The sequence below is a fragment of the Channa argus genome, chromosome 6, assembly GCF_033026475.1.
Source record: "Channa argus isolate prfri chromosome 6, Channa argus male v1.0, whole genome shotgun sequence".
In the NCBI taxonomy this organism is placed as follows: Eukaryota; Metazoa; Chordata; class Actinopteri; order Anabantiformes; family Channidae; genus Channa; species Channa argus.
In genome coordinates this window covers 2,965,496-2,989,900 of record NC_090202.1, presented here as the reverse complement: position 1 = coordinate 2,989,900, position 24,405 = coordinate 2,965,496, and the positions used below count along the sequence as shown (strand labels likewise).

At 38.3% G+C, this 24,405-nt stretch overlaps 1 protein-coding gene across 1 annotated transcript in view; it reads left to right on the top strand.

The window, feature by feature from the left end:
* The window catches only part of LOC137128714 (seizure protein 6-like), a 193,564-nt gene extending 169,159 nt beyond the window's left edge, over positions 1–24,405 (top strand). The window contains exons 10-17 of the mRNA XM_067507165.1: positions 4,810–5,006; positions 6,837–7,031; positions 9,985–10,176; positions 12,356–12,547; positions 18,162–18,197; positions 18,405–18,501; positions 18,987–19,083; positions 22,033–24,405. Of these exons, the coding sequence (XP_067363266.1) occupies positions 4,810–5,006; positions 6,837–7,031; positions 9,985–10,176; positions 12,356–12,547; positions 18,162–18,197; positions 18,405–18,501; positions 18,987–19,083; positions 22,033–22,062 (1,036 nt within the window). The 3' untranslated portion in view covers positions 22,063–24,405. The remainder of the gene's footprint in view (positions 1–4,809; positions 5,007–6,836; positions 7,032–9,984; positions 10,177–12,355; positions 12,548–18,161; positions 18,198–18,404; positions 18,502–18,986; positions 19,084–22,032) is intronic.

The following is a 24,405-nucleotide window of genomic DNA, read 5'->3' as shown; positions in this document are numbered from 1 at the left end:
CCACTTGTAATCAGACACTTATGATTTGGTGAGAGTGTAATGTCTTTCGAATGTTGTTTTTCTCCTGCAAATGTGCCTGGCTCAACCCGTGGTAATTTGTTTTGTGTCTTTTATTTTTATAACTTCCTGTAAGACGGAAGTGTTTTTTTTTAAAAGGACAGGAAACACATAATAAAATGAAACAATGACGGTAAAGGTAACAAACGCAAAAATAAAACAATGAGATTAAAGATAGTTAGGAGACAGTTACGGATAGTATCCTGTTGTATTTAGCTTCAATTGAAAGTGGTAACAAGCTCTTATGTTGGTTTGATGAAAAGGATAAGGAAAATAAAGTATTATCAGACCAACAGTAAGGCTTCAAATTTCTGACTGGATGCTTCAAGTCTTTGCAGTGTTTCCTGGTTAATATAGCAGACCTTCATCCAAACAAATGTGGATCATGTATTTTGCAAATTTTATGTAAATACCTTCTGAAACATCTTTTGTATGTTGGGTAGGCCATATTTAGAAAAATAAATATACTATAATTCCAATCCTGATGCTGAGTTACTGTCATCAAGTTGTCACTGGGGAGTTTGAGTCAGATGTTCAAGGCTGAGGTGTTTAATTTTAATTAACAAGAATTGTACTGACAGATGGGATAGATGTAAGGTCACATTGACTTTGACCTATGACCCTTCAGCAGAACAAGCTAATCAATTCATTCTTTAGTCCAATTGAACTATTTCTAAAATTTCTAAAATGGTACAGGCGTGTTGTCTGACTACTTAAATCAGATGTGTGTGTGCATGTGTGTGTGTTGTTAATGTGCATCTAGAACTGACAAAAGACAAATGGTTCTGCCTTTGGAAAGACAAACAATCCTTGCTCCTGTTCCTATCCGTTCCCAGACTTGCTGTGATTCTGTTTTTCAGTTAAAAAATGTATTTTTAAATTTTTTGTGAGGCTATGTGTCAATTCAATCTATGCCTCTTATACCTTTGATTTTTCCAGTATTTCCATAGTGATTAATAGCTCAATCACAGCAAGACTAATTAGTTTTATCAGGAGCTGCGGGTGATTAATTAACACTAGAAAAGAACATGTCACTGCTTTACTGGCAAAGCTATTTCTTCCATCCATCTCTTCTCTACAAAGGAAAAGCTCAGCCCCAGGTGACATTTTTAAACAGGTCTGAGCTTTGTAAAAGTTCCAGCTCTACAGGGTATGGCCAGATCAGTACAATACATTGCCCTCTACTAGTTAAACTGTGACAGTGAGTGTGGTTGCTGAGTATGATGTTTTTTCATTCATCATTCATGGAAGGAAATGCCAATAATAATCGCTATTAAAAATATGACTCTGTTGTTCCTCATTAGTCTGAATCAACTGGAAAAGACAATCCTATTAAAACCAGTTATCTAAGCTGATTCTTATATTTTCTGGTCATTATTGAATTATTTTCTAGAACCTTTTATTTTATTAGAACCTTTCATAAATAGATATTTCCACTGATTACAAGGTTAGTTAAGGTATTCAGATTTGTATATATTCTGAGTTTCTGTGGAGAGATAAAAATAAGATTAAAGATTAAATAACAGCTGGCCAAATATACTCGGCCTACAGAGGCATACAGAGAGGAAGTCGAGACAACCAGGCAGGACAACAACCTCCATCTCAGCATCTACAAGCACCAAGGAGATGGTGTTAGACTGCAGGAGGGCATACACCTACACAGACACACTCTTTTTTTTCCTTTTTTCATTTTACATTGTTCCAACATTGATCTGATTTCCTAATACTGTTTTGATTTTATACAGACTTGAGTTAAATTTCCTTGCCTTTTGTGCATGTAACACTGTTACAACTTCAGTCTAGTTTATTTTGCCCTTTTCAGACATTGGATACTTAACATTGCTGCTTTCATCAATCTGTTGAAGCAACACTTCTCTGTCATACAGTCATGCAATTTCTGCCATGAATGAAATATTATTTTCACAAGGTTGAAGCTTGATGATCTGAGGTGCAGTTTCACTGCAATAAATAGATTAAGGTGTGCAGATTGATTGCATTACATGCTTTGTAAGCATCACCGTAAACAAGTGATGAGTGTGTTTTGCATACACCAGCCCACCCAAGTATTTTGTATGTACTTCCCTTCATATACATCATTTTGAAACATGAATCTCTCTGATTTAAATGCTGACATAAAAAATCTCTCCATTGCCCCATTACTCTCCTCAGTCAGAAGGACAGAAAATACTTTTCTGTTCAGGAAAGCATTTTAAAGTGATCATTACCTTTTTTATATGTTATTTTATGTTTTATACGTTTGTATGCTTTACATGTTTTTTATGTTTTATTCTTGCTTTTAATCTGCTTGTGCAAGCTTGCTTGCACTTTGAGATTTGTCGACAAATGTAAAGTGCTTTATAAATAAAATTAATTATTATATTAATATTATTATTTTACAATATTTCACTGATAGTTGATTGGATCTGGACATCTAGTCCTCTGTTATTTTCAGTGCATTAGGGTCGTCTGGAAAGGTTTTTCTCACTGCCTTTTTCTCTGAATATTTTCCATTTGCAATGTGAGTTTCCCACTGTACAGATGCTGTTAAACTGCAGTAACAGAAACTGTGTGGTCCAACCAACATTTTCTTTTTCCTTTACACTTTGTTTTGTCAAAGGTTTAATTTTTTTTTTGTTAATGTAACACCATGCCATTCAGACTTATCACTAAATATTACTAGTTCCAACATAGTAGAAATGTGTCACAGCTTTTAAGTAAAAGTGACTAAGTTGGTGATTCAGACATGAAACTGAAACATCTATTCTTCATCAGATTATTGAAATGAATTGGATGTCAGAAAGGGGTTATGTAACTCTCTTTTTCCCATACTCTCTTTCTCAAATGTTGCCTTCATGCTGCATCTGATCCATTTAGTCATGCTAATTAAACACGTGTGAACAATGAAAAAAACAAGCTACATTGTCTCGAAGACAGGACTCCAAAGTTCAATACTCCAGTATTCGAGGAATGTATTAACACCGTTGAGTATGGCTTGGAAAGGATGCCTTAGTCTGTGGTACATTAATTTGACTTCAGATTTTTGAAATCCCTCTCCAAACTTCAAGGAAGTGTAATAGCACAGTAAATTGATGGACCGCACCTTTATACAGTTCTTTTGATTTACCTTTAGTGCCTGCTAGAAAAGTAGTAGCAAAAGAGAGAAGATGGTTTGGGTTTACAAGTTTTGAATTACAAAAAATAAAAATGTACTTTTCAGTGTTTATTGAACGTAACTATACAGTACAAAGAAGAAAAAAAAAGGGTGCAGTATTTACTAGATGTGCTGTTTGCTGCAAATACTGCCAGGATTTCCAATATGTATTTTTTACAGTTGGATGGAATTGCAGGAAATAAGGTACGCTTTGTGAACCCTTAATTTATTCATATTTATCACAAATGTCTTGGCCAGAGAATTGCTTCATGTTCAACTCTGCTGAACCGAAGATTTTAGGAAAAATATGCAGACCATAATTACTTGTCAGAACAGACAAAAATAGTAATAAATAATACAGGCCTATCATTTTTATATACAGTATTAGATTTACAGTACATTTAGTAATTTAGCAGACGCTTTTATCCAAAGCAACATAAAAGTGAGGTACAAGGCAAGCAAAGCAAGTCAAGGAGAATAGGTCAAAGCAAAGTCCTATCAGAAAAGTGTTTTTAGTGCATTTAAGTGCATAGGAAGATGCGGATGAGCTATGGTTTCAGCAGTTTTGAATATTGGTAGTGAGTTTGCTGAGCACGCAGAGTTTGGTAACTTACTCCAGCATCGTGGGATAATTGAGCTGAAGAGTTTTGCTTGATGTCTTCTGTGTGGTGCTGGGACCACCAGACGTCATTCATTGGCAGACCACAGTGGATGGGAGGGATTGTAGACCTGAATGAGGGAGGTGAGGTAAGCAGGAGCTGTTGAGTTGATCATCCTGTAGGAAAGAGACAAAGCTTCTAACATGGAGCGAGCAGCGGCAGCAAGTGTAGAGATCTGAAAAGTGGTGTGACATAGGTCCTTTCTGGCTGATTAAAAATTAGGTGTGCTGCCACATTTTGGATCATCTGCAAGGTTTTGATTGTGCATACTGGTAACCCCATTAAAAGAGCGTTGCAGTATGAGGAGTAAGACTCTGAAACCCAATTTAGTTGCTACTGGTGAATGTTGGCCACCTGGTGTGTGATTGTGATTGTAAATGGGTGAATGAGAACCAGTTTAAAGCACTTTGAATACCAACAGGTAGCGTTATATAAGTGCAGACCCTTTAATATGCAGCATATGAGAATATGGGATCCACAACAAAATACCTTGTCATATGCTTATCATTACAATGTTTCCCTCAAAGAGGGAGTGAAAAGATGAATAAATGATGAAATTAATCACTTTCCGTAAAACAGTGACTTGGCTTAACAAGTTGTTAACATTCTCTGTGTGCAGTCGTAAATTCAAGTCACAAAATATGACATGAAAAAATAATGTCATATTTTGTCTGATATCTTTCATTGACAAAAAAGGTGATAATATGTATGTATAGGCAGAGTTAAATGGTGTACAGAGGGGGATTTAGACATGTTGTTTACTAGAGAGCTGAATGGTGACAGCAGAGAAGGCAGGGTGAGGCCTGCATTTTTATCGATATGATTTTATGCACAGTAAAACCTCCAAGGTAAAATCTAAATATCAGCTATCACCTAAAGTGTAAAAGCTGTTGGAGGTGGAAAACTGTAAATGTAGATTTTCTTCTGTGTCTTCTGTTTCAGGTTGAACATAGGGAAAAATGACATGTTGACCTTTTATGATGGAGATGACCTTACGGCCAAAATGTTAGGTCAGTACAGAGGTTCAAAGTCCCGCTTTAAGCTCTACACATCCACTGCGGACGTCACCATCCAATTCCAGTCTGACCCCTCCACAAACATCTATGGCTATGACAATGGCTTCATTTTCCACTTCTTTGGTAAGCTCTGCGATAACTCAAGCATATGGAGATTTACACCTTAGGATACTTTTTAAAGTGTGACAGCAGTATGGACTGTACAGTTCATAATAGGGCTGCATCTATTGATTAGTTCATTAAGCTAATTACAAATATGTTTGCTTATTAAAAATATAGTACTATTTATTAATATCTACTTAATTATTAGTTTAATTGCAAACAATAGTATTATTTGCCAAAACTAAACCAATGTAGGGCATATAATTACAATACTTCTGCAGTAACTAAAGCTGTCGGTTAAATGTACTGGGGAAAGTATATTTCCCAGTGAAGTCTGTTAGACTAAAAATAACTGGAGAGGAAAATTCTGAAGGAAAATACCTTAAAAATATGTATTGCTACAATCCTCATTAGTCCAGATTCTTTTAAAATCACCTTGATGTTCACCACTACATCTATCTAGGGGTGACAAAGTGTCCTTATATTATACTATATATATATATATATATATATATATATATATATATATATATATATATATATATATATATATATATATATATATATATATATAGTATAATATATTTTGACATGTGCTGTATATATAAGTGTAATGTATGTATCTGACTTTTTTGCAAACCCATAAAGACCTAATAAAAGTCCAAGGAAGCCTACTGGTACCTTCCTTCACAGGAGTACACACATAGATTGATGGAAAAAACTAACTAGCACAACAGTGTGCAGTGTAAGTGTAAGAAATATGAACGAAAGTGAATGACTAATTTATTTTTGCTATGGGATCTAAAATTGGAAGCAATAAGAGGCTGCCCCTGGTGGTGGCAGGCCCTTTCCATCACTGCAGCACTAAGCCAGAGCTAGTGCATTATATCTGATAGAGCTAATGCATTCCAAAGGAAGGAAAGGCTACAGAATACAGATGACCACCACATAAGAACAAAGTGAGAAATAGCTTGTATTTCATTCTTTTCATAAATTGGGGGAATGTAAACACAAGGCAGTAATTTGGGCAGGTAAAGTTTTTTTGTCTAGTGCCCATATGCAGTTACTGAGCTGTGTTGCTTGACGATAGGCTCCTTAGCAAAGAGTCCTACCCGGCTGCTGTGAACTGGGAAATGAGCAGAGCAAAGTCTACAGCCTTGGCAGATTACAATTATCTTAAAAGAGAGCCCGTCTGAATTGCTAGAAAAATAGAACCACACAGAAACTAAAATACTAAGTAGAATTATAGTATAAAAGTATTGTTGTTTCCACGCAAGCCTCCCACCACCCTTACCACTTCCTCACCTTTTGTTATGTTTTTAGACACCCAAACACGGGCTGACTGAATATGTATTAAGTCTGAATTAAGTCAAAAACACCCATTTATTAACTGCAACAGGCATCACTGTCATTTAATTCAGCTTTAAGCAGTTTCAGTTTAATGACAAATTTTTAAAACCCTAAGACTCTGAAGAAAAGTTTTGTTTGAACTAAAACATTTTTGACCATCAGTGATACTGGAAAAAATTAGATCATAAGGGTTCATGCCAGAAGAAATAATGAACAAATTTACATGGCAAGTGTATGAGATAGATGTATGTTGTTTCTTTTTTTCGCACTCCATAACAAAAAGTAAAAAAAATGTCAGATTTTTTTTAGTCAGAATTAGCAGAATATAGAAAATAGCAGAAAAAAGGGCAGAACCTCAAATTTTAGGAGGGCATTATTCTCAGGTGGTTCTGATTTGTTTCTCTGTGTCAAAGTGCTTGACAGAAAGAGACCCTCATTGACACTAGTTTTATGTCATGCTTGACCCCTCCACTATCCTCACCACCTTCATGACTTCTGCAGAAGTACCTCGTAATGACACCTGTCCTGAGCTTCCAGAGATCTCTAATGGATGGAAGAGTACATCTCACCCCGAGCTGGTTCAGGGTACTGTGGTGACCTACCAGTGTTACCCAGGTTATCAAGTGGTGGGTTCTGAACTTGTGATGTGCCAATGGGACCTGACCTGGAGTGGTGATATACCAAGATGTGAGAGAGGTGAGTACCAATACACTACTACCACTACTGCACTATCCACTCAAGCTGAGAAAGATAGTAACTTAGTCACAAAGATGTCCACCTCACCTCACACATACAGATCAAACATGTATTGCTTGGGATCCCATTACTGAGGGCCTGAGTAAGGACTTGTTGGTGACTAATGGCTCTATTATTCTACAGCCACAATGCCAGAGTTAGACCAAATGCACTTTTTATGCATTGTTCCTGGGTAACCTGCCACTTGTTGGACCCTTTCCTGGTTTTGCAATTTTCCTGGCACCAAACAAACTTTATTGAGTCCAGGGTTTGCAAGCCTGCACCCTTTCCGAGTAGCAAAACACAACATAAAATCTGTAAACTACAGTTACATTTGTACTTTAGTTTTAAAGTATAGTGAGCAGATGCACTGTTGATTAAGCAATATGTCCTGAAAACATGTTTAGACTGTGACTATACTGTCACACTTACTACGTCTTGTCAATACAAGTGGACTCAGAAGGAGAGATGGAACCGAGTTTTTGGGAAGGTTAGACTGATTTATTGGGAAAGTTATGCTGCACAGGTAGAAATGGGGGGAAAAGGGGAGTGCCGGCCAGAAAACAATGTGCGAAGAGGGAGAATCCGGTCTGAGGAGCTTGGAGACCCAGTGCAGGAGGGAGCGATGGGGCAGCGAGTCGTGGAAGGAGGACGGGTGGTAGCAATGGAATTAGGTGCCTCTGACATGAGGAGTTGAGGAGAATGACAGGGCGCTGCAGGGCGGCCAGAGGTTCTGTAGGTGAGAAGACACAATGAACGAATAACAAATTCTGCTAATGGTTTTGTTAAGAAGCCTAGTGTTCTCGAGTACCATGGAGGTTACTGAGACGATCTGGCGACTTGTGGCATGCAGGAGACCGGTATATGAACAGCTGTCATCATGGTAACGCTCCTTTTTAATACAGGCTTGATTTTAGCTTCCAATGTGGCTCTATCTCTACAGCAGACACTTAAGCAATGCAAGGGCTTCACTCGTTAAGGTCACTATCAAGATGTTTTGTAGTCCCTGGTTTGTCACTTCACTTCCAGGTAGATTTGTACCCACCTTTCTATGTGCCAGTTTTATTCAGTGATGGATTTATCATCTTTCATTATCAGTGGAGCTGTGCTCCTGGCTGCTGGACCAGTCACTCGCTTGATGCCTCAAAACATGCTTCTGGCTTTTCCAGTGCCTCTGTCTGCAGTTTGCTGTATACATTGGAAGATTCTTACTTTTCTTCTTACCCTTTTATTATTATTATTCTTACTCTTATCTGTGTGCTGCCCTATGGATAAAGTTGTATCAAGAGTCCCTTCAAGACAATCTCTGTCCCTTGAGAAAATGGGAAACCTGTCATTATTGAACAGTGCAGTGTCCTCAGCTGTAGTCTGAATGTGCTGGGTACCATGAAATGATTAGTATCACAGTCAGCACTGTCTTATATAAATAAGCTGGGATGGCTGTAGCTCAGTTGGTAAGGCAGTTTTCCAAGGACAACAGGATCAGTGGCTCGATCCCTGGTCCCAGCTACATATCAAAGTGTCATTGTGCAAGTCACTGAACCTCAAGTTGTTCCCAGTGGGTCACGTGAGCACCTTGCGAAGCAACATTGTAAATGCAAATATACAGTTTATGTGCAGTAATCATTGCTTTGATGATTAGTTCTGGTTGGTGCCATTGTTAGACACTGATAGGTTTACATTGAAATAATGTATTTATAATGCATATTTTGATTGTGGCAATGTCATTGTCTTCCTACTGCAATGGGAATCTTTGGAATCACCTAGTAAATAAATAGGTTCAGTAGCTGGGATTGTGCTAAGCACTCAGCATTCTAGTTGCCCATAGATATGTCCTTGGTTTCATTAGCACTATTGCTGGAGGATAGATACTGACTGAACTGAGGGTCATTACCTGAGTGGAAAGATGTAGATTGGGGATCCGTTCACTGCCCCTGCTGTAGGTTCAGTCGTTCGCAAGGGGACTTGAAATTCAACTATTGCATGTCAGTCACTGCAGATATCTCTTAAAGTCTTGCTTTGAGCCAGAAAGTAGTGTTTGGGGACTCAAGCTCCAGAGGTGTACAACTGGTGACTGGCATGAAGATTTCTTCATGGTTTTGGCATGTGCATCAGTTTTCAGTCCCCATGTAGAGCCACAGCTCTGAGATCCAGAGCTCTGACTTCCATGCACCTAGTTTGCTCACTATCTGGCAGAGGAAAACTAGGCAAATTGGCACCTTACTGGCTAAGGGTCCCTACACCACAATTATGCTAATGCTATTTAGTTTTTTATTCACTCAAGACTCAAGACTCAAGATGCAAGACAAATTGTAAAAGCTATGCTTTCTGTGCAGACATGCTGTCCTCTGTGTAGTTTTGAGAGTTGTCTTGGTTGTGGTGGGGCTATGTACTAGGAGGAAGAGTTTGATCATTGATCATTTTCATTCCCAGATATTGTTCAGGCTACAAAATCAGTTCATTTAAAGTTAATTTTTATAATATAGAGAACTCAAAACAAGCTAAGCAGTAACAAAACATATTTGTTTACTAGGCACTGTGAGGCTCCACGAGAGCAGTTAAAGGCTTTCTATAGCTACAGTACACTCTAACACAACTGTGAAGGCTTCCTATCAACTATTGTGTATGTAAAGTACAGTGTTGTCTCAGTTTTGTCTTGAAGAGCTTAACTTATTGGCTTATACTTGATGTTTACATGGTCAACACGTCCACTGGTACATATTTGCCTGTATAATCTATTTGATGTCACTTAACATTACAGACCAGCAGGGTCAATAAACATGAGAATGTGGATAGTTTGGTGATATCAAGTTGAAGAAACTTCTCTCTGCCTACAGTAGGTGACAATAAAGGAAATACAGAAATACAAAAATACTGACAGTAACAAACCGTCTTTCTTTCTATGTCAATCCAGTGCTGTCTTGCCCTGATCCAGGAAAGGTAGAACACAGCAGGCGAGTGCTATCTGGCCCCCGTTTCATCGTAGGTTCAACCATCCAGTACATCTGCAACAAGGGCTTCAACCTGGCTGGAAACAGCCTGCTCACCTGCTTCAATCGAGGATCCTTTGGTCCCAGGTGGAATCAGAAGCTGCCTAGATGCCTGCGTATGTGTGAAAGGGTTTTACAAGGTCTATCTAATTGAATGGTATAGGAATAGATTTAAATCATTAGTGTTTTGCTGCTTTATATTTGACAATTTTTGCAAATTTCTGAAAAACATATAAACACAACCACTTTATGCAAAGACTGGACAGGTGCAAGGAGGTGTGAAAGTAGTGGGCAGTGTGTGAAATTCATAAGCTCTCCATTTTGATTATTCACACAAGTACTTGTGGTACTTGTCATGTGATGGAGATAATTTTGTTAAATACAGCACAGGCTTCGGCTGGAGCAGCTGTCTCACAGAGTGAACCATGTGCAAGATTATCTATGTGTATAATTTATCGAGTTAGGTGTAAAAAGACAAAATGTATAAATACTGAAAAAAGTACAGCTGACTACTAAAAGATAATGATAACAAGACAAGAAAAAGTCTTTTTTGGTTCTGTAGACTAAAAGTTAAAAGCTGTTTGCTTGTTTTGGTACCAATAAACAGGGCTAGAACCTGTAACTTAAATATGTGTGCATGTGTTATTTCAGAGGGATAGAAACTCTGGAAATTTAGAGCTTGGACTTTCTCCATTTCACACACACATACACACACACACCCAAACATGTACAGTGTTCTTTAAAGAGTCAGCAGTCTCAGATATTTAAGAGAAATTCTCCACATCTGTGTGTAACCTCACCGCTAATGTAATTTGAGCACAATTTCTCATGCACATTTATTTTCAGATAATTACACAGGGTCTTACACAACATGCTTAGGAAATTATTTCACAAACTCTAAATTTTGAGCCTTGTTTCAGCTTATAAATTAACCCATTCACCTTTGGATTCTCCATGACATTTCCTTGAATAAGATTGTTTTGATAAATTTAGCTGTTATGTATGTTATGTATGTATGTTTGACCACACTTTCATTTCTGTTTCTATTTAACATTGTAATCTGGTTCAGGGATTAATATATCACACAATTTGTCCCCGTTAAGTAACTAATTGGGTTTTGAGGTTTCAATGTTAACCTGAATTAACCTGTTTTATTATAACAACTGTCAACTTTAAAAATAATGAATATTGGCACAGAAGAACACAGAATTTGTTTTTAACTTGAAAACCTCAAAATATATGCCAAAACACACAAATCATGTGTGTTCATATGTAGAAAGAAATGCTCTGTGTATATAATAGTCTTCATTTTAGAATTATGTAAACGTCATGGCTTTGTCATACGAGGCATCTGTGATTACAAAATTTCATTTTTGTAGTAATTGTAATGGAAAAGTCTTTTGATGTTGATGTTAATCTTCATCATCACCAACACCAGCTTGCCAGCCTTGGGCCCCTTTGTTTCAGACAAAGCTGCCAAGCTAAAAGTGTGTCAGTCTGATTAAAATATAATTTCCTCTTTCAACATCCTTGACAGCATTAACCTCATTTGCATGAACATCTTACACTTTGCCGCACCTACCTCCAAGGTGGAGACATACTGTACAAAGGCACTGACTAATAATTAATTTAATTGGACAACGGAAATTACTTTGGCGAAGACAAGCCAGGTCATTTTCATGCATAAATATAACATCACAAGTGAAAGACAATTATTATGTCAAAAAAAGAAAAAACTGTACTTTATTCAGCTTCAGGACAGAGGGTTTGCTGAGATCACCAGACATATTTTCAGTTCTATTGTAATTCCTCTTCACCTTACTTGCTTTGGCTCCTCTTTGGACCTCTTTTTCTGGCAGTCAGTCCTCCATAGTTACCTTTAAGTATGCATACGGTACAATACAGTTCTTTTTCTTTTCATGCATTTTCTTTTGTTCACACTTTCATAAATTAAAATTTCTTAGAGTTTTTTCTCATTTTTGCAATGGGTAATGTACAACCATAGTATTTGGAAATGTTCAATCAATTCACAGACTCAAAATATGATTTATGACTATGTCACACTTGACAAAAATGTTTTTTTTTGCAAAGATAGGATCATTATCAGAAGACTATATATATACTCACAGAACATGTAATGACAATCATCCACGTCAGCCAGGCCAGATTGATAGAAAACATTTTGGACATACAAATACAGAATATTTCCGAATCTTTTTCTGAAACATCAGTATAATCTGTAAGGGCTTACATTTCTTACACAGTCTTAACAATTTCTCCCTCTACCGCTTGCAGAGACTTTTGAGCCCTGTAGTCACCCCGGAACACCCACCTATGGGATCCCCAGTTCAAACAAGCTTCATTTCCAGGTAGGAGAGACCTTGCACTACTCCTGCCTGGCTGGCCACCAATTGCTGGGTGAGCCTATTCTCCACTGTGTCCCTGGACAACCATCCCAATGGAGTGGGCTGCCACCCGTCTGCCAAGGTAAGCCTGATGTCTTTTCTACAATACATGGTTAGCTTGTAGATATGCATATAGTGTCCAAGGACAATGTTCTAAAAAATACATTATATAAGACCATGAAAAATCAAACAACCTATGAAGCAATACCAATAAACTTAAATATTACAGTTGCGTTAAACAACTAGATCACTTTACTTGCATAAAGATAGTTCTTTTATTTAATTTAATTTAATTAATTTATTTTATTTTCCTGGCAACTCTGCCCATGAGGCCAGCTGACCTGAGCCCCCTCCTCACAGTGTCTCAGCACACTGGTTCCTCTCTTGTTTTATTCAAGGATGTAGCCATATCAGGAGCAGTAAGGCTCAGTGCATTTGGGGCTTTGTTTCACATGCAAACTTGATCAGGTTAGACTATTATTCTGACTAAATATTTTCCTTTTTTCTCTTTTCTGTATCTTTACAAGCATTTCATTAAATAACAATAAAACACACAATAAAAATAACAATAAAAAACAATAAAATTAACAAAACATACTAGAAAATATGTAGGCATTTCCAAGTGTTTTCTTGGAAGTGTAATGGTTCACTCTGTATTGAAAACACAAAACTCTAATTTCAACTAACAGAAATATGAAATTAATTAACCAAACAAACTGCAAATAATGCTGGCAGGAAGTAGCGTTAGCAACACAAAACGTGTAGAGTTTGTGGGGCAGGTGGGCTAGTGTGGCTAGTTCTGGTTTTTGCTGTATAAAAACAGAACTGCTGTAGAAAATACTGACTTTAAAACAGCTCTTTAATGTCTGAGAAAGGGAGAACAGAGATTGGTAAATGATCTGCACTTATATAGTGCTTCTCTATTTATTGGCACTCAGAGCACTTTACTCTGCTTCTTCTTCACCCATTTGCTCTCACAATCACACACTGATGGGGAAACTGCTATGCAGCTGGCCAACACACACCGAGAGCAACTAAGTTGGGGTTCGGAGTCTTGCTTAAGGACAGTTTGACATGTGACTGAAGGAGCCGGGGTTCAAACCAACAACTGTGGGATTAGTGGACAACCACTTTACCTTCCTGCACCACAGGAGCCCCACAGGAGACAACTAGCTACAACTAACTGTATTAGCATAACTTTGTTGAAACAAGTGTGTTCAGATAGCCAGTTATTTTAGTTGTATAATTAGTAATATTATGTACATGCAATTGTCACTAAAGTAGCATTGGGAGTCATTTGGTCTGAATGTAAATTAGCCATGTGCAGCTGGTTTGAGGCAGGTGCAGTTATGTAGCCTGTAATTAAATGCCTAAAAAGTGAACATGAAATATTCATGATTTCTATCAACTAAGGAAAAAACAGTAAGAAATTATACAAAATTGAACAGTATTTCAGCTGTTTTTGACCTTCGTAGTTTTCAACCTACTGTGTTAGCTATAGGCTACTGCTTTATAAATGACTTGATTCTTACATCTTTACTAATGAGGCCTCTTTAAAGTTTAGGCATGTGGATGCTGAAAATCTTGACAGTACTGTAGTTTAAAGCAGATTGAACAGTTGAGTGTAGACCAGGCTTTTGGAACAACAACTATTCAAAGGATATGAGGGTAAAAGTACAAAATAAACATGTTATTTTTAAAAGTGTTAAAACACCAAAATTGGTAGCACAGGCAATTTACCTTTCTACACATTAAAATATACACATCCAATCTAAAGCTTCTTTCACACATGCTCTGGAATCCTGATCTTCTCTGGATTATGTGTGTGAGCCCCTGGGTGAAGCATGCTGCTTGGTCTCAAACTATTGGGAGGATTTAAAGCGAGCGAATGGGCATGTTGACAATGTTTTTATCAGCGAACTGCCATAGCATCTTTCTTTTTTGATGCATGGCTTTAATGTGCTATAAACTAATCACTGTATCCCACAGCGGGCAGCTCGGTGGTGGAGTGGTTAGCGCTGCCGCATGTTCTCCCTGTACTTGCATGGGTTTCATGCAACATGCATATTAAGTTCATTTGTGAATCTAAAATGTACGTAGATGTGAATGGTTGTCTGTCTGTGGCCCTGTAATAAACACATTTTAAGATTTTTTTTCAAATATATAAAAAATCTGAGCTTTGTTGTGTTTGCTTTAATTTTGTGTCTAGAGTTTAACTGGAATCCAGTCATAGCAAATTGAAATGCTTGGACAGTTGGTCGCTTGGACACAGTTTATACCAAAGATGACACCAGAAAACAGAAATGTATAATATCTGTGTACAATTTACACTTTATGTCACAACAAACACCAAGCCACAATTATCTAGGAAGTCTGTGTAGAGTTCTACAAAGCAAAGGTTAAGGAATTATTTTTGAGTGAGAATCTTTGAGTGTTTCCCAAGAGTGTGGCAAACTCAAAATCAACCAGGCTTTCATAGTAGAATGACCGGAATTAAGAGACTTTGATGGATTTGAATGACAGTTTGAAAGACAATTGAACAAAACAAGATACAAGCTCAATTAAGATAAGTAAGCAGGCTTCCAAAAGCAGGAAAACACACTAGTGAAAGGACGAAGAGCAAAAGTGTTTTTTAATGGCTGTGGATTTTGTTGTGCTGACACTTTGACGTAGGCTGTCCCAGGCTAGAGGATGAAATTGCGGCCTTTAGTCTGCACCCTAGTTAAAGCACTAACAATAAGGAAGACAGGGTCCAGTAAGGACATGAGACAAAGAGCCTGAGTGGGGAAAATACATCAGAGTGCCAGTGAAGATGTATTTTAGCAGAGCTTTTTCTGATGATCCTCTTCCTTGCTGTGCATTCCCAAAGTAACAAACTGAAGGCATTACATTTTTTCTGTATTCAAGACTGCACAAGGACATGATTTTGAGTGCAGAAAATGTTCTTTTGCAAACATATAATGATCCGTTAACAACTACCCATGGGAAATTTATATTTGAGCAAACACAAGCACACAGTGACCCCTTTCACAATGTATTTACAGTTTGCCATTGTCATTGTCCCTTATGTTTGCTGCAGCTCATCACCTTGCCTCATATCACATTTACATTTAGTTATTTAGCAGACGCGTTTATCTAAAGCGACTCACAATTGAGGTACAAGGCAGGCAAGCAAAAATCAAGTCAAGGAGAGTCCTGTCAGAAAGCGTTGCTTTTTCGTGTTTTTTAAAAATAGACTTAAGTGCATAGGAAGGTGTGGAAGAGAAAATAAGTACATGCAGGTAAAGGTTTATTATGCAAGACAGTTCAGTGAGCAACATCACTGGTTGTGAACTCACAAGGGCAGGTTTACAGACCAAATGAACAGTCTAGTCAGGGTTACTGATCTCCAGTATATATTGGCTTGCATCCTGCCTACCAATGGCCAGTTATTAGCACCACGCTCTAATCATCTGAGCCAACTGGCCAAGTGGAAGCTTTGCAATGAGCCATAATTCTGCATTTAAAGAACCAGAAACTCTATGCTGGCAGCAGGGTGGGGTGGATTGATGGGTCAGAAAACCAGGACTTTCCCACAGGAGACTGACATCATAGTCTAATGTGAAATGTTTATTCATAACCAGGGCTGGATTGGGAATAAAAGTAAGATTGAGACTTTGAATCAGAGCAGCCCAAACCACTGTGGAGAAACGCCATCACCAAGGCCTAGACCTTATACCACAATTTACACTATGTTGTTGTGTAAGATCATCATTATTATAGTTATTATTTATGCTATTAAATTACAGATCCTATGATGATTGTATTTCTGTAGTTTGTAAAGAAAAACTGTATCGGTACAACCTCTTTTTATTTTGCTCCTTTGCCCCCCAATCTGTTTAAAAACACTCATTGTCCAGCCAAACCCACTCTGTCCCACCTCTTCTTCTGCCTTCTCTCTCTCTTTCTTTCTTTCTTGTCTCCACTACCTGTCAGCCACACGCTGTGTTTGTGTGTGTGCGTGTGAGTGCGTGTGTGTGAGTCTATATGAACAGCTGAGTTCATACACACACGAACGCACACGCACGCACCCACACGCACACACAAACACAGCATTAGTTAATAAAGCTGGTTAAACCCTTATCTGCCTGCCTGTTATCCTTCCTGCTTCCCCACCTGTTTACCTGGGACTAGAGGACTGTGATCTCCTTGACCTGTATTCTGCCAGCCTCAGCCTTTGGGTCGAGCCTCTATCTCTTAGATTTTATTTATCATGGAAACTGGGCAGCTATGTGTGGAATTGTTGAATCAGCATCAAGGTGCAAAAGGCTGTAGACAGCAGCAATGTAGCAGGATGAAAGGGACATAATCACCATGAAGTGATGCCTCCTTGTTTTTAAATCAGTCCGCTCATGTCTTAAGAACTTTTGATCATGAAGTGGCCTGTAATAGTCTAAAAAAGGCTCTTTCCATCCCAGTTTTTCAGAAATTCACACAGTTTGTGCTGACAATGTACCCACTGCCTCTATCTCTGTTTCCTCCAGTCTGTCAGCTGTTTTTTCATTTTTTTTTACCATTTCCACACTGGTTTTAATAAGCTACTGTGTGTCAAACATATAGTTCAGTGTTTAGATATGGTTTATTCTAAACTAATATATTCATGAAAATAACCTGAAGCTGTTTAGTAACCTACCGGCCTGTGTTTTAATGTTTTTTAATGTCCAATATTCAGCCAAGAGTAGAAACCTCGGTCCCCACCTCACATTTGTTATAGTGGCTCCTGTTCAGAGTGCATCCTCCAGGATGGGAGGCTGAGGAGAAAATACATTGCTGTAAATAAAACCATGTTGGTTTGATCCCCGGCTTCTCCGTTCACATGTCAAAGTGTCCTTGCGCAAAAAACTGAAACCCAACTTAGTTTCTCCCGGTGAGTTTAGGCAAGTTGCATAGCAGCTCCCGCATTGGTGTGTGAGTAAGTGTGTGATTGTGAGTGTGAATGGGTGAATGAGGAGCAGTGTAAGGCGCTTTGAGAACCAATAGGTAGAAAAGCACTATATAAGTGGAGACCATTTACCATTTACTGTAATCACACGCCATGCTGTGGCAAAAATGGCAAGCAGGCTAATTGTCAAAGCAGAAGGTGACATTTCGAATGCTTACATCTGTACATTTATAGCATCAACTGTTTGAAATATTTTGTTATCAGTAACTCAGTCAGATTGATGCCCAGTACTTAATGCAGTACTGGTACCTTGGAAATAAACATACATTTTAGAGTATGTACTTACTAGAAATGTAAGTAATAGCACTGGAGTACCTGAAAAAGTACACCAGTGGGCTACTTGAATGTGTTACCTGAACTTTACTTTGTGTGTTTCTGATGCCTCTCTGTATTAAACCTCTGTAAGTCTGAGTACATACATTATCTTGCTAAATGAGTAAAGCTTAGTTTCCTGTTGTAGCTTTGTTTGATATGAACTTATTTAATGAAACAGATGAAATAAGTTCATCTGTTTTAAGGGGATGCAAATTGTTACACCTGTATGTAAATTAAACTGAACAAACTACAAACAGTTTGGCTCCTTTTTTTCAGACTGCATGAAATAATTGAATTATTTAAAAATACTAAAACAAAGCTGATAAATACTTTAACTGAACTGTGAAAGGTTTTCTCACTTTCTTTTGTTCCCATGTCCTCTCTGCTTTATTTCTTTCAGCCCATGCAGCACGGTATGACGAGCACAGGTTAGGTGGTAAGTTTTGTTTAAGTAAAGTTTACTTTGAGTCCACGTAAACAATTCCACATAAAATGAACTGAGATCCTACTGACCATGAAGAAATACAAAAATCAAGTAGAGTAGAAGAGTTTGTTGTGAAGAAAATTAATTATTGCACCCATCACGGAATAATTGAAATATTTAAATGTTGTCTTTCCCTCTTTCCAATATTTTCTACTGCAGAGGCAAAAATGGAGGTGGCCCAGGCAGCATTCGCTGTTTTCATTCCTGTCGTCCTTCTCCTCATCTTCATCATTGGGATCTACCTATACTTCTCAAAGTAGGTTCTATGAAGATGGAGATATTTGCTGACGGTTTAATATAAGGCTAGTTTAAGTGAGTAGAGGAATTGTTGAGGACATAACACAGATGAAATGACTGCACCACAACTTGTTTACTTGTGTGCCCCAAGGGGAATCCTATTCTTATGTTGCAGAGCTGGTTCTGTGTTTTAGTGATGGACCATATAAGGTGATGAATGTATAAGCCTAAATGATGGGGTATAGGGTCCAAAGGTTTTAGAGACATTTTAACCCCTATTTTTCTCATTCATTGCGTCTTTAGATTCTTGTAAGAAACACAACAAAGTGTCTGAAAGTCTGAAAGGCTAAGATGTGACTCAACCAAGCCATACTGTCTCAGAGCTCAAAAACAGTTTTTTACTGTATGTGATAATGATATTAGAGTGCCAGTTTCATGATGTGCCATTATGACTGAAATCCTTCCTATGTAGAATTAAAACATTCTTTTTCTGTTTGTGTTCAGGGTTCAGAAGAAGCCACTACATCTCTCCCTATCCTCCAGCTTACCATATGAAAACATCAGTGCAGAATCTATGCTTGACAACTCTGTTTATGAGACGGTGAGCCAACATGTCAGACAGTAAAAAACTGCTATAGTTTATGGAATGGGAATTTTTACTACTTCTGGGTTTTTTTTGTCTGCTGCTATATTGAGGAGGCAGAAAAATAGGCAAAAATAAGGAACATGTAATCACAAAACCAAATGTGAATGTTATCACGCTATTCATTCGGGGATTATCAAGTACTTACAGACCCATACTTGTGGTTCAGCGAGTAGCTTTTTACCCTTCAGACATGTGATGGAGACGCAATGGCTAATGGCTGATCAAGTGAAAAAGCAACAGATAAAAAGTCTGTATAGGAAGTAGGTTGGGATGGATGGGTGGTTGTGAAAGCAGAGGACTTTCAAGGTAGAAAGAGCAGTTTTATTTTCTATTCTAAACCAGTCCCTAATGCTTTTGTGCATCAATTTAGTTCCTAAAAGGAAGATTTGAGCATAAGAAGAACCTCTACTGAACCTTGTAAGAGGTCAAAAGTTGCCTATTGAACCATAATGATGGGCTGATAGCAGCTCAGAACTGGCCACTGAATGTGGGATTTTGCGCTGATCTGCTGCTAGAAATGGTCCTCAACAAAAGTACAATTTCCTCCAGTTTAGGTAATGATTGCTGTAACGTTGAATGCACAGATCGTGCTGGTATCCAAATGGTCGTGCTGTGTGCCACAAAACTGCCACATCTGGCTAGGCACCCTTGTTTCATGTTTTACTCATGTTTCCCCCTTTTTACTTTCATGTTTCCCCTCTGCAACTCCACAACTTACTGTTACTAAAGGAAAACTGCCAAAAATTAAACTATATTAAGGTAGCAGATGTTTTAAGACATTGCTGAGCCTTAATATCCTGCTGCCATGGTACATGATGTACAGATTATGTCTTACATTTACATTTACATTTAGTCATTTAGCAGACGCTTATATCCACAGCGACTTACAAGTGAGGTACAAGGCAGCAAAAATCTAAGTCAAAGAGAAAACATCAAAGCAAAGTCCTATCAGAAAAGTGTTCACAGTTTACGAGATGCAAGTGCGAGAAAGAGTAGAAAAGGATTTTTTTTTTTTTTCCTAAGACATTTAAGTGCATAGGAAGATGCAGAGTTCTGTTTTCAGCAGTTTTTTGAATACTGGGAGTGAGTTTGCTGAGCGTGCAGAGTTGGTAGCTCGTTCCACCATCGTGGGATCATTGCGCTAAAAAGTTTTGCTTGGTGTCTTCTGTGCGGTGCTGGGACCACCAGACGTCGTTCGATGGCAGACTGCAGCGGGCGGGAAGGATTGTAGACTTGAATGAGTGAGTTGAGGTAAGCAGGAGCTGTTGAGTTAACCACCTTGTGAGCAAGAGACAGAGCTCTGAACCTGATGCGAGCAGCTACGGAAAGCCAGTGTAGAGATCTAAAGAGTGGTGTGACATGGGTCTTTTTTGGCTGATGACCACCCCCAGATATTTGGCCGATTTAGTGGGGACAATCACTGTAGATCCAATGTTGATGCTGATGTTGTGCTGTGTCGAAGGTCTGGCTGGGAAGACAAAGACTTCGGTCTTGGAGAGGTTGAGTTGAAGATGTCTCTCACTCATCCAGGCTGAGATGTCTGAGAGACAGGCAGAGATGCGTGATGAGACAGTGGAGTCGTCTTGTGGAAAGGACAGGAAGAGCTGTGTGTCATTAGCATAACAGTGATAGGAAAGACCATGTGAGTGAATGAGGTTGTTCCCAGCTTTGTGGGTCGGAGGAGTGTAGACCAGACTCAGGTCAAATGTGTTTAGAAGAGCAAACACATCTGTCGCATGTGGTTTGTCCAGGTGGATGTTCAGGTCTCCCATGACGATGAGAGGAGTGCCATCTTCCGGGAAGTGGGACTGCAACACTTCCAGTTCTGTGAGTCTGGTGCTGTGATCCTAATGGCATGATATTCCAGAGATGACAGATTGTTGAGAGGAGCTATTGGGGAAAACTTCCATGTATCATTGATGAGACGTCCTGTCCAACCCCCCCGACCTGATGAGCGAGGAGTGTGAGAGAAGGAGAAATTGGTGGAGATTGTAGCTGGGGTGGCCGTGTTCTGTGGCATGATCCAGGTTTCTGTAAGTGCAAGCAGGTGAACAGCTGACTCTGTAGCAAAGGCTGGAATGAAGTCGGCCTTGTTCACTGTAAACTGGCAGTTCCAAAGGACAAGGGAAAAAGAGGCTGGTGTCAAAGTTGTCTGGGTGAGAGTGCGCAGGTGAGAAGCATGTCGTCCCCTAGTAGGACGCCATGTCCTGCGTCTGCGGAGGAGAATAGGCATCTGCTGAAAACACATGGTAAAACAAAGAAAAGGCTTTTCGGAGTAGAAGGGGTTAATGTGAAGCAAAGTAGAGAAACAGAGGAAGTAAAAGAAGCTAGAAATAAACTTAATGTCTTCGCTCGCCGGATTCGTGAAGGTAGACTCGCTTGTCTTTACACCGTCGGTCTTCACACAAGGACGGGCTGAACACAAGGGCTGACGCTTCCGCTGGCATGTGTGAATATGATTCTGTAGACAACTGCTTGTGAAAATAACCATCCGTGATGCCACTTAGTATCACAATACTAAGTGTGCAGCACACAAAGACAAAACATGTTGCTATGTTTACCTAATCTGTCATATTAATGGGGTACAATATTTTTTTTAACTTCTGCTAACTTCTGCTTCTTAATGTGAAATTACTGTGATCATACATGTTTTGTCATGAGATCTTGGCACGTAATACACTGTGCTACTAATGCATGTCCCATTTTATTGTCATCGAGTATAGGAGCTGGGAGGCCACCCCCTTTCCAATTGTCATACACAAAACTTCCAATACATTTTAACAGGACTATTAATGAGAGTGATTATAGTGTGCAAAGGTCCTCGTTGGGTTTTTTGTTTGGATTTTGTAGTTGTTCTGTGACAAAGTCAGCTACTTTGATCTGATGTGTTCATTTTCTTCACAGGAATCAAGAGAATATGAAGTTTCGATCTGAAAACGCCAGTGTGTGTGTATGCGTGTGTGTGTGTGTGTGTGTGTATGTATGTGTGTGTGTGTGTGTGTGTGTTTCAGTATGGAAAAATAAGAAGCCTGCCAGTGACTCCCTCAACACCTTCACCCTGTTGTTTGTACACTGAATATGAGCCTCCCTTTATTTACCCAACTGAAGACAGCACTTCACCCCTGGAAGGCTGGACCACCGGATTATTTTTCTAACTAACTGTCTAGCAGCAGAAATGTACAGTTTTTATTCCTGCGCCCACATTCTGAGGACTTTCAGTGCAAAGTTATATCCAAAAGCATAAGGAATCAATGCAAAGCCATTGCTATATAACCACAAATGTTATTTAGATTTTATGTGTACATCTTCTGCCATCATTTAAAGAACAATACTCATTAATTAAAGGGATTTATGCTTGAATTAAGCAAGACATCACAATTAAACCTGATAGAAAAACATCAACATTTGCTTATGTTAGATGAAGAGACATATCTCTTCATGTTAATTACAGAGCAGGAGTCAGGATGTAGTTATCCATAGTTGTTTCCTTTGCTGCAAAGTTTTCAACCTCATCCTAGAGCCAGATCAGTGCTTAACACAAAAGTATTAAAATCGTATCAATGTTCCATCTAACTCTCAGAGACGAAATAAGTAAGCATATATCCCTAAGTGTAGAAGTATTTCTTTAAAACATATAGCAATCTGTGCTGCACAGCAAGCTGTGATGCACAGTGTGTTCTGACAGTTTTTGATTATGGCAGAATTAAACATTTCCCATGCTGACTTGCTGTCCACCCCAGCATTAAAACCACCAAGTGGGGTTAATATTGTAGCTGATCAGTGTATAAATTTATGTTATTTTCCCCATAAAATATTTTCACTTTCCATGGGATCATTAGGGTTTCAATTTTAATACATTTTTAGAGGAGAATGCTGATTTATTATGCACATATATTTTATGTTGTGTGCATGTTGAAGTGTCCTTGGACAAGACACTGAACCCCAAGTTGCTCAAAGTGGATCAGGTGAGCACCTTGCATGGCAGCCACTGTCATCAGTGTGTGTGTGCGCGCACACGAAATGTCAATCAACATTGTAAAGTGCTTTGAATTAAAGCACTATATAAGGAGACTATTTACCCTTTACATTCCTCACAGGTAAAATGTTCTTCATATCTCCTTCATCTTTTAGGAGATTGCATCAAAATCCAGACCATTATTGTCGCTCAAACATACAGTATACTGTAGATTTTCCTATAATATGTATCCATAAAATCTAGTGTGATAAAATGATAATTAACCTATTTTGATTCATTGTACATAAAGGACTGATTAAGCTACTTCACAAACACCTTCAATAAACAAAGGAATGTTCAGAAAAATTTGCGATTATATGACAATTTGTCTTTTTAGTAAACAATGTCTGTTTGTCTGTAGATGAGTGAATAGTTTGTGTCTGTGAAAGACTCCAGCAGTTCCAAGTTGTTGTTCTATACTATTGACTTAAATTTGTAAAAGGGTTAGTCAAATGAGAGAATGGCCTGACACTAAATGTGACTAGGATTGAATTTAACATTGAACTGTACTTTCAATTTCACTTTGCTGTTTTCAGGACATAGATGCCCAGGTTCAAACTCTCTCAGGACTTCTGTGTTATTTTGGCTGATTCTGATTATTGTCTCAAACCATTTATCAAATGTTTTTAGTTTACACACCTTGTAAGTTAGGAACGGGAGGGAGTCCTATTTACAGCTGCTTCAGAAAATGTTCACACCTCATTCAATTTTTGCACTGTTCATTATATTTAAATTTTTATTTAAAATTGAAAAAATATAAAACTGACAAAGTATAAACCTTTGAGAGTGGGGTGAGGATATGTCTTTTAAAACAACAATGAGCTGAAGCAAAAAGCCAAGACAATGCTTGGTTCAGTCTTTAAGTTTAAGTTTAGTCTTAAACCCCAGAGAACATCTACAGAGAGACCTGCAGGTGCCAGATAGTAGTCACTTTCAATTCAATTTTATGGACCTTGAAAGCTTCTGTCAGAAAGAATAGGATGAACGACCTAAATTTACATGTGTGAAACTGTAGAGATTTGATTTGTTGTAATAGTAGAAAATAATGGGAAATAATAATAATAAAAATAATAAACATTCCAAATAAAGCTTCCATCTCAGGTGTCAGGGTCTAGTTGTCGAGTAGAGTTTGGAATATACGTCTCTCTTAATGCTCATACAGAGGTTTTTAATTGTGATCAGATTTCATATACATGCAGACTTAATGCATTATCAATGAAGTTTTACTGTGTCAAATGCTGCAATAAAGTGAACTATGTTCA